Source organism: Alnus glutinosa, chromosome 5 (genome assembly GCF_958979055.1).
Source record: "Alnus glutinosa chromosome 5, dhAlnGlut1.1, whole genome shotgun sequence".
Classification (NCBI taxonomy): domain Eukaryota; kingdom Viridiplantae; phylum Streptophyta; class Magnoliopsida; order Fagales; family Betulaceae; genus Alnus; species Alnus glutinosa.
In genome coordinates, this window is record NC_084890.1 from 11,122,288 (window position 1) to 11,133,221 (window position 10,934).

Below are 10,934 nucleotides of genomic sequence, written 5' to 3' on the forward strand. Positions count from 1 at the left end.
ATAAATATTTGTAAAAAAAATACAATATGTTTCAAACTATTTACAGCATTATAATATTTTGGGAATTATTTACAAAAATTTCATCTAAACTGGATTAGAAGAACTTCGTTCAAACCTAATCTATGATATATAGTGACATGAGTCTCCAACCATGTGAGAAGTATATATATATTTTTAATATAATATGTTAGATGCACATGCTTTTTTCATAAAAAAAAAAAATTCAAACTTTGTTCATATTTTTTTAAAAAAACCATGTGCTTTTTATGTGTTCAAGGAAAATATATCATTTTAATAGATTAAGTTGATGAAAATTCATTTAACCCAATTTACAAGAAAAATCCGTCCACTATATTTCACTATATATACCTTCTTCTTCTTCTTCTTTTATATTTTTATTTTTATTTATTATTATTATTATTATTATTATTATTATTATTATTTTTAATGTAAAACCCTATTTTTAGTTTGACGTCTGACGAAATGAAGGTTTGAGTTTTGTATCACTTTGATCGAATCTGAGGGCTCCTATTTTCTGTCGGATAGTATTTAAAATATGATTTTCAGGTTCAAATTATATTTTAGAGACACCATTTCATACAGATTTAATAAAGTGCAAGTATGATATTATAAATCTTATTTTTCTTTTAAAAAACATTAATCTAGAATCAGTAAGAATTATATTTATAGATAATTGTATCATTGGTCTCTGATGTTGGCCTAAATTACGAATTACTCCTTGTTGTATAAAAAATTATTGTAGGGTCTTTGTAGTAAACTAAAATTACGAATCATTCTCCGAAATTGTTTTCCATCCACAAAATTAACAGAAACAGTTAAGTTGCCACGTCAAACTAATAAAAACGTGACACGTGTCACTTTTTAATGATATGACAACTTAATAATTTGTAATTTTAATTTATTACAAAAATTTTATAATAATTTTTTGTACTACATGATCTGTAATTTATGTTAATCTCAATGACTAATGAATATTTACGAAAAGAATTGTGTTTTTGTAGATACCGAATAAATTTCCTAGTTTTTAGCCCGTTGCAAAAACGCGGGTTCTTTGCTATGCTTTCTCAGCTCAGGCGACCCGCAAACAGTTTGTATCAGATGAAATGGGAAGATGAAAAACGCCAGTTACGCCAGACTACCGACAATCAGACCATCAGTTTTATCATCACCCCAGAATCACAAACTTCAGGTTACAACAAACCAAACTTTCCCGCCAACACAAGACTCTCTCAGTCTCTCTCACCCAGCTGCCACCGCTCTCTCCTCTGCTCTGCAGCACTACATCAACTCAGATAACCCTTCCATGGCCAAAAGATACATTCCCATATTCTCAAAACTGGGTTCAGGCCCAGTACCAATATCTCCATCAAACTCATTATATTGTTCTGGAAATGCCGCTGTCTGAAATATGCACGCCAGGCGTTTGATGAATTATCTCAAAAACCTCTTTCTGCTTATAATTATTTGATTGGTGGGTACCTCAAACATGGGCAGGTTGAAGAATCACTTAGTTTGGTTCGTAGACTGGTTTTGTCTGGTGAAAAGCCTGATGGGTATACGTTTTCTAAGATTTTAAAGGCGTCAACTTGTGGTTGTAATGTGCCTTTGCCCAGTAGTTTAGGAAGACTGGTACATGCCCAGATACTGAAATCTGATATTGAACCGGATGATGTACGGCACTTGTTGACTCGTATATTAAGAATGGGAAGGTTGGTTATGCAAGGACTGTGCTTGCTATGATGTTGGAAAAGAATGTGATATGCTCAACGTCGATGATTTCTGGGTACATGAATCAAGGCTCTGTTGATGATGCTGAAGATATATTCAGGAAGGCAGTGGAAAAAGATGTGGTGGTATATAATGTGATGATTGAAGGTTACAGCAAATCAATTAAATATGCTAGGAGATCACTTGAGGTTCATGTTGACATGCAACGATCAAACTTTCGGCCTAGTATCTCTACATTTGCTAGTCTGATTGGGGCTTGCTCTGTGTTGACCACATTTGAAATTGGCCAACAAGTCCAAAGTCAACTTTTGAAGGCTGAATATTTCACTGACAGTAGGCTGGGAAGTGCTCTCTTAGATATGTACTCTAAATGTGGACGAATAGAGGATGCAAGAAGAGTTTTTGACCACATGCCTGAAAATAATGTTTTTTCATGGACTTCCATGATTGATGGATATGGGAAGAATGGATATCCAGGTGAAGCACTTGAGCTCTTTAGCAAGATGAAAAAGGAATACCACATTGAACCCAATTATGTTACATTCCTTGGTTCTTTATCAGCTTGTGGACATGCTGGACTTGTTGAGAAGGGCCAGGAGATCTTTGAGAGTATGGAGAGAGATTACTCAATGAAAAGGATGGAGCATTATGCTTGCATGGTTGATCTCTTAGGTCGTGCAGGGAGTGTAAAGCAGGCATGGGAGTTTGTAATAGGGATGCCCGAGAAGCCCAATTCTGATGTTTGGGCAGCTCTGCTTAGTTCTTGTAGGCTGCATGGTGATGTTGAGGTTGGAAGCATAGCTGCCGATGAACTTTTTAAGTTGAATGCTAATGATCGGCCTGGGGCATATGTTGCACTATCCAATACTTTGGCAGCTGCTGGGAACTGGGACGGTGTAAGTGAACTTAGGGAGATAATGAAGGCCAAAGGGATATCCAAACATACTGGCTGCAGTTGGGTTGAGTCTGATAGTGCTTTATAAGTTTTCATGTTGAGCCAAAGATATAAACGTTAACTGACATTTATTTATGAGGGAGATGATTCAGATTCACATAAGCCATCTATTAGAAGTCATTCTTTTTAAGGATTTTCAAGTATTGTTGTGTTTCTATGAACTTAGATCTGAAATTATATAATGCAGTTGACCGTGAGTGGAGACAATAATTGTTCTCAAGATAAATACATGCAGATAGCAAGGTTTGGGATGTTCTCTCTGGAAAGATTCTAGAGAAGTCCTAAAGGGCTCACTTCCACCATTTTCTTTGGTGGGCAGGTGGCTAGATTCATCCACTTTCTCCAAGGTTCGGTAATTCAGAACTTCCAAGTTATAAATGCAGTTTTGAAATTCGTGGGAGGGGCTTCAAAGACAGGCGTCTTAGGTCTTGAACCTGATGGACAAATATGAGGTAAGAGATCTGCGGCTTACTGCATACTCAAACAGGGGTTATTATTAATCTATATTCGTTCTATTAATGCAAGGCTAATGAAGTAAGTTCTCTTGCCACTCCTGCTGTATGGCCAATGTCTAAAGAATTTTAGGAGAGCAAGAGGCTGAACTCAAAGGCAAAATCAGTTCAATACCAGGTTGCTCATCGTTCCTGAGATGGAGATATCTGTTGTGGCGAAACAATAATTTGGAATTTGTGGTATTACTTTTAAACCATTCCCAGTTTATACACTTGAGCATGATTTGGTGGTCAATAGTTTAGATATCCAGTGACCTGAAGGAGCCTAGTCCATCTGCCTATCATGGCTTCATAGAATCATAGAGCACCAAAAGGATGGTATTACTAGGTTGCTATAATACTATTTGTAACTACTTAGTAAAAACGTTAGTTATATATGTTTTATCACTTTAAAATGACTAGTCAAGCTATAATTGGAGTTCCTAAAATCACTTATTGTTGGTACAGTTTCCGGTATGGTGTGAATCTGCACGTTTCTTTGATGTTCTTCATGCTTCTCAATAATCCTGCAAAACAACAAAATCTAGGGACCCTTCCGGGGATCCCGCTCCGATGCCTAAGTTAGCTTCTGTGAGAGAAATAATGCTCTATGCATACAAATTGAGTTTTCGTTTATACCTGAGGTATGAGCCTATTTATAGGCAAAGTGGTGAAGTCAAAGCTGGATTAGAATTCCTGCTCCTTGTCGATCTAGAACTGCTGTCAGAGTTCTAATCGAGATTTAGAATTGATGTCAGAGTTCTAATTGGACTCTGATATTTTATTAGACTTCTAATCTGATATCTTCTTAGACTTTTGATCTGATAATTCTTCTTATCTGATTTTCCTGAAGTAGTTGCTAAATGTCTATCTCCTCCTTGGATCGGGTTGAGTGGAATTTATCCCCAACAGTTACCCCCAATTCTCTTATCCGAAGCTTGCTTGAATAATAGGAATTCCATGTCTAAGGAAACCCGAGCTTTGTCTCCTTTTGAAAACCTGCTAACCTGCAAAACCCGAGGGTTAAATCTTACCCCCTATTACCTTCTTGTTTTTCCTTAGGGTTTTCTCCATGTCTCATGAAAAACCTGCAAAACCTGAGGGTTAAAACCGACCCCCCTGGCTCTCTTTATTTCTCTCTCTCGGCAATGATTGATCCGAGAATGCTTTCTTGTTGCTCTCGGCAAGGACTGATCCGAGACTCTCGGCTAGGACTGATCCGAGAGTTTTTCTTCTTGCTCTTGGGTAGGACTGATCCGAGAGGCTCCTTCTCGGTTAGGACTGATCCGAGAAGTTTTTTCTTGCTCTCGGCTAGGACTGATCCGAGAGGCTTCTTCTCGGCTAGGACTGATCCGAGAAGTTTTTTCTTGCTCTCGGCTAGGACTGATCCGAGAAGTTTCTTCTTGCTCTCGGCTAGGACTGATCCGAGAGGCTCCTTCTCGGCTAGGACTGATCCGAGAAGTTTCTTCTTGCTCTCGGCTAGGACTGATCCGAGAGGCTCCTTCTCAGCTAGGACTGGTTCGAGAAGTTTCGTCTTATACTCGGCTAGGACTGATCCGAGAGATTTCTTCTTGCACTCGGCTAGGACTGATCCGAGACTCTCGGCTCGGACTGATCTGAGAGTTTTCTTCTTGTACTCGGCTAGGACTGATCCGAGACTCTCGGTTATGACTGATCCGAGAGTTTCTTCTTGCACTCGGCTAGGACTGATCCGAGAGGCTTAGCTTCTTGCTCTCGGTTAGGACTGATCCGAGAGGCTTTACCTACAAAATAAGCGACATCAACGGGTTCCTAGTCCCTAGACCGGGAACACTCCGATGCTTAAGTCAGCTTTATTTATTTATTCTGAAAATACTTATTCCCAAAATCTGGGGAATTTTTTGTTTAGTCTGAATTAAAAATAAAAGTCTAGTTCTTTGCAAATATAAATGCTAAAAAATAAAAGCAAGCCTGAAATTCCCGAGAGTCCTTTTTATGGGATCACGGGCAGATACTGTTGTTGCCTCGGCTCTCTATGCCTAGAGCTTCTGCTTCCTCGGTTTTCTCTTCTTTCTACATCATCTCGGGGATCATTCTCTTGATGCCTCTCGCCTAGTTGAGGACGGTCTCGGGGATAGTAATCCCGTGGCTGCTGATCTCGGGGCTGATAGTTCTGATGATTCCGAGGCTTGTTATTTCCTTGCTGGTTCCGTTTTTCTCCCAAGAACCGAACCAGCTTGCCATTCTTTATGAATTCTTCTATTAACAACCTTAGGGTTACGCACCCCTCGGTGTAATGACCTGTTTGTTTATGAAAATCACAATATTTGTCTGCATTCCTGTAAGGAGAATTACCTGGTATCTTTTGTGGTTCTCGGAACACTGGATCTCTTTTTATCTCCATAAGGACTTCTGATATCTCGGCATTGAGAGGTGTAAAATTGTAATCTTTGACCTTCTTTACCTGCCTCTGCTCTTCCCCATCAGCTTTCCTGAATTCTTTCCTTTTCTTTTCTGGGGCTGTCTCTCGGGGTGGCCTAGAACTGGCCATAGACTTCAGCGTTTCTTCCTGATTGATGAATTCTTCTATCTTATCTATGAGGCCCTGCAAGGTACTCGGTTGCTTCCGGACCAACTTCTTCATCAAAGGCTCATCGAGTGAAATTCCTTGATAAATGGCAGCAAAGACCATATCCTCGGTTGGATCTTCGACCGTTACCTTCTCTCGGTTAAACCGAGCCATGAACTCCTTAAGACTTTCGATGCTTTGTTGGTGCAATGATAGCAAATATCCCGAAGGCTTCTTCCTTGTTCGGAAAGCTAGAAATTCGGTTAAGAATATTTTGGACAACTCCTTGAACTGATCAACGGAATTCGAGGGCAGCTTCCTGAACCAGTCTCGGGCATTCCCCGAAAGAGTAAGAGGGAAGGCCCGACATGCTACTTCATCGGTTGTCCCGTGAAGGTCTAGATGAGCTCGGAAATTTTCTAGGTGATCCAAGGGATCTCTGTCTCCTGCATAACTTAGAATTTGGGGTACCTTAAACTTATCGGGAAGCTGATAGTCTGCCACCCGTCTGGTGAAGGGTGAGTCTATACCCATTAGGAGCTTGTCCACCATTACGGATCTGCTTTTGTCCTTTCTTTCCATCTCCATGTACGTGCACCTTCTCTCCAGCTCAGCAATAACTCTTCTCAGATCTCCTTGGCAATCATCCTCCCTTCGAGGATTAGTGTTGCTGTTGTGATCTTCTTCCTCACGCTCATCCCTGTTCATATCAGGATTGGGCTGTTCCGGCCTCCTACGCAGCAACTCGGCATTCCGCTGTGTTAAGGATTCAATTTGGGCTTCCAGCGCTGCTATGAGATCTTGATCTCCACCCCCGGGGGAGGGTTCGGTGGAGGCTGCAAATTATTTTGAATAACTGGCTCCATTCGGACTATGGGCTCTCGGTTGGTCTGGCTTCCGGAACGTGTGTTCATTACCATGCTGGATCTTCTTTTTCTTTTATGAGGAACGAATAATCGTTCCCACAGACGGCGCCAAACTGTTGGTACAGTTTCCGGTATTGTGTGAATCTGCACGTTCTTTTGATGTTCTTTACGCTTCTCAATAATCCTGCAAAACAACAAAATCTAGGGACCCTTCCGGGGATCCCGCTCCGATGCCTAAGTTAGATTCTGTGAGAGAAATAATGCTCTATGCATACAAACTGAGTCTTCGTTTATACCTGGGGTATAAGCCTATTTATAGGCAAAGTGGTGGAGTCAAAGCTGGATTAGAATTCCTGCTCCTTGTCGATCTAGAACTGTTGTCAGAGTTCTAATCGAGATCTAGAATTGATGTCAGAGTTCTAATTGGACTCTGATATTTTATTAGACTTCTAATCTGATATCTTCTTAGACTTCTGATCTAATCATTCTTCTTATCTGATTTCCCTGAAGTAGTTGCTAAATGTCTATCTCCTCCTTGGATCGGGTTGAGTGGAATTTATCCCCAACACTTATAAAGTTAGTCTAACTTAATAAGAAATCAATGTAGGACTTAATACTTATGAGTATCTTTGTAATCCACCCATTCAATAATCCACTAGCTCAATGAAACAATAGTCATATGGTCTTAATATTTTTTGGGCAAGATAAAATTTCATTAAATTTACAAACGCAAAATACATGAAGAAGGGGGCAGGGGATCCAACAAAATGCCCATTATAGTTAATATAGTATCAAATAAAAATAATTAAAAAAACTAGAAATTAGCAACAATTAAAAAAAGAAAAAGGGAACTACAATAATTTCTTAACCCTCTGGTCAACAAAAGGCCACCGAAAATGACGATTTTTTAAGCAGTTCATAAATGATGTATATATACAAATCTAATGTCATAAGATGATTGGAGTTTGAAAAATAATTGTTACAAATGATATTAAAAAAAAGAAAAGAAAAGAATCCGAGGATGACGTGGGAATTTGGTACTGGTTGTTCAACCGTTTGCGTAGACGGCAGCATATTACTTGTGTTCTCCGTCCATATATATAGTATATATTGTATTTTCTGCTTCTTGAAGTTGCGAAGAAGAAACAAGAAGAAAAGGCCGTTAAGCAACAGAGAAGGAGGATCGAGGATAAGAAGAAGAAGGAGAGGAGGAAAGCAAGAAGGTAAGTAGCTATGTGCTGCTGCTGCTGCGAGGATTGTGAATGCAGGCCTCTGGGCTTTCTGTTGGGCCTGCCCTTCGCCTTCCTCTCCCTCATCATCTCCCTCGTCGGCATCGTCGTCTGGATCGTCGGGTTAGACGTCCCTCTCTTTCTCGATCTGTTTCGATGATTTTTTCTTTTGGGTATTGTTTTGATCGATTAGGAGTTTTTTGTGTTTGTGATGGTGCAGGTTGGCGTTGACTTGCATATGCCCATGCTGCCTCTGCGCGACAATACTAGTGGAGTTCGCACTGGGGTTGATTAAGGCTCCCATTCTTGTCATCAAGTGGTTCACTTCCAAGATCCCTTGTTAGAATTTAATTCATATTTAAACCTTCTAATACGTACAATTTTATTGATTGAAATTATATTCCTCTTGCTGCCCAGGCAATGGCCATGTACACTTTTCATATTTAAACATTGGAATTTTTTTTTTTCAATAAGGCAATGGAATGGCCGTAGACACATTGCGGAACTGTAAATTTTCTATAATTTGTTTTCTTTCCCCATTTTCTTTACTTTTCAATAAATTTTGTAGTCCGCGGCAATCCTAACATATGGTATCAGAAAGATCGATTTAGATAGTTTGATTTGGGGTGTTTTTGAAATTAAGTGACTAACTAAAAATATACGAGTTTTCTAGCTATCATGTATTGCCTGCTCAAAGTGCTCTCCATGCGTATGCTTTCCGGTAAGCATTTTTAGATCGATCCTCCGGATCTTCATAGGTCATAGTCTTGAAAGATTAATTGATATCAAAACATGTGGTTTAATTATGATTTCTACAGCTCCTAGAACTTGATAGTGTTTTCCTGATCAAGTTCTTGCAAGGATTTCAGCAATGGAAGAGCTAGCGCTAGCGCTAGCGTCTCTCATCTCCCTGATCACAAGAACAATATTCTAATTAATGTTTTCTTTTTGAAAATTAAGCTCAATAATTAATGCTTAATTTAGTCGTTAAGAAAAAAGTGTCTGTACGTGGTCGTGAGAGAAAAATGATTAAAGAAGTACTCTTGAAAAAACCTAAAAATTGAATTTTTTAGGTTTTGAAATCTCGTGGCAGACCATTGGAATGAATTATGTGGCGTTCGAATGGACTTTACTTATCATGCTTGACTCTGAAAAGAGGCAGTTGAACGGTCTTCGAACCAGATTCGAACACAACATAGATTTTTTGTTTTGAGGTCTTGACGTCCTAATCTCTTTTCTATACACTTGCTCACACCAGATCAGAGCCCAAATTAGCCAAGCTCACAAGTCTTCTAGTGTTCTTGCCCACGCTCGATCCAAGCACAATAAAAAGAAAAAAAGAAAGAAAGATGAAGAAGAAAAGCGGTCCAAGCTGGCCGCATCATGCGCCACGCACAAGTCGGGTTTGGTGTGCCGTCCCGATAACCTCTCAAGTGGGCTTATTCCGTTTTGAGTGTTTAGGCCCAACTTGCCCCCATTTTGATTTTTGGCCCGTTGTCAGCCGCTTTTTGGTTTTTGGTCCGTTGTCTTTCTTTCAGATTTTACGCTGCATATTTCGATATTCATATGATTGGTTTATTTTCTTTATAATAAGTTTATATATTAATGTTTTTTTGTTTAAGTCAATTTAGGTTTACTTGTATAAGTTGGCTTATTCAATTATAAATAGAGATCTATATATATATTATAAACAATCAAGTTAATGAGATACAATGCAACCCTAGAGAGACTATTCAAAATGATGAACGTTGGTGTCTAATACCAAATCATCTGTAATTTCTTATGTTTTTTTTTTCTATATTTGCTTCCGCTAATTCTTATAATTTATGTTCACACACAAATCTCAATAATGTACTTTGCCCTCATCTCTTTTAGCTTATCATTCAAATTACTATGTATTGAACATATATTATATTTTCTTAGGCCTATGCCCGTACATTGATCGTGCGTGATCAGATGATGCAATTTGTAATTGAGATTTCTTATTATTAAGCTACTCAAATTTTTATAAAATTTGAGCAATTTAATAATTTATAGGTTAAATAAATTATAGGTTAAATAATAATTCAAAAAGCATTATTCTACGATATTTCAGAATGTGATTTGTAGTGACAGTTGGTAACATATAATTTAAACTCTAATACTTAAAAATAGTATTGAAAAGCACTATTAATTATCAAAATAAACAACTGATCGAGGGGGTCAATTTTCTATTCTTTTTTCATTGCCTTCTATATTTGAACGATGCATTTCTTGTAGTTAATTAATTGTTATTTTGATTTAATATCCCTTCTTTCTAGCTATTACGAGGCATTTGAATGGCGTAATTTATTTATTTATTTATTTATTTTTATGATTTTTGAGTCTTAAAATATTATATTGTTTAATTGGTTATACTTAAATGGAGGAAATGTGAATTTTCTCTGCAGCTCCCAATTGTTTTTTGGTTGGGAATATTGGAACTGAAAATGTTTTCTGTCATTTAAATGGCAGGCAGGAATGCTCACATCCGTCCTAATATAGCACTAAACCCTTTCGACTTTTTGATGCTATTATTTATTTATTTTTAATATATTGGATATTGTTTTGGTCATATAGTAAAAGTTAGACTATGTGATAATTGTGTTATTTTTTAAAATTCTATTTTTTGGGTTTAATTGTGACAATTTGTAAAATTTGTTTACAAAAATGAATAACTATTTTATTCCATCCTAATAAAAAAATAAAAAATAAACTGTTTTATTCCACAAAAAACGAAAAATGAAGGTAACATCAACGTATAAAAGTAGAGAACTATTTTATTCCATGAAGCATAAATGGTGAAAATGAAAGGATTTTATTTGGTTATAGATAAAAAAAAGAAAAAGAAAAACCATAGTTTATATTATTAAAGTATTAGTTAAGTGATTAAATTTATATATTTTTTATTATACTGGACAAACATTTCAAAACTGGCCCTACGTTGAACTTGAAAGCTTCCTGTTTTCAAATTATCCCAACATAAATAAATAATAAAACAAAGAAACCCAGAGTCCCAATTCACATTCTCAGTCAGTCATGTGGGAAGTCTTTTCTGACGCTGCGACTCGGGCAAAC

The 10,934-nt window shown here is 37.7% G+C and overlaps 1 protein-coding gene and 1 pseudogene across 1 annotated transcript; both read left to right on the forward strand.

The window, feature by feature from the left end:
• Positions 1 to 1,079: 1,079 nt before the first annotated feature.
• LOC133869505 (pentatricopeptide repeat-containing protein At1g28690, mitochondrial-like) lies at positions 1,080 to 3,804 on the forward strand (annotated as a pseudogene).
• A 3,922-nt stretch (positions 3,805 to 7,726) lies between these two features.
• LOC133868043 (signaling peptide TAXIMIN 1-like) lies at positions 7,727 to 8,311 on the forward strand. The gene is made up of 2 exons (XM_062304845.1): positions 7,727 to 7,961; positions 8,059 to 8,311. Exons 1-2 carry the CDS (start codon positions 7,843 to 7,845, stop codon positions 8,180 to 8,182), a joined length of 243 nt encoding a protein of 80 aa, XP_062160829.1. The 5' UTR covers positions 7,727 to 7,842; the 3' UTR covers positions 8,183 to 8,311.
• Positions 8,312 to 10,934: the final 2,623 nt, after the last annotated feature.

Bases quoted from the DNA above. Each gene is read 5' to 3' on its own strand.
- LOC133868043 (XM_062304845.1), top strand. From the start codon at position 7,843: ATGTGCTGCTGCTGCTGCGAGGATTGTGAATGCAGGCCTCTGGGCTTT. The intron at 7,962-8,058 runs GTTAGACGTCCC...GTGATGGTGCAG, and splicing joins ATCGTCGTCTGGATCGTCGG to GTTGGCGTTGACTTGCATAT.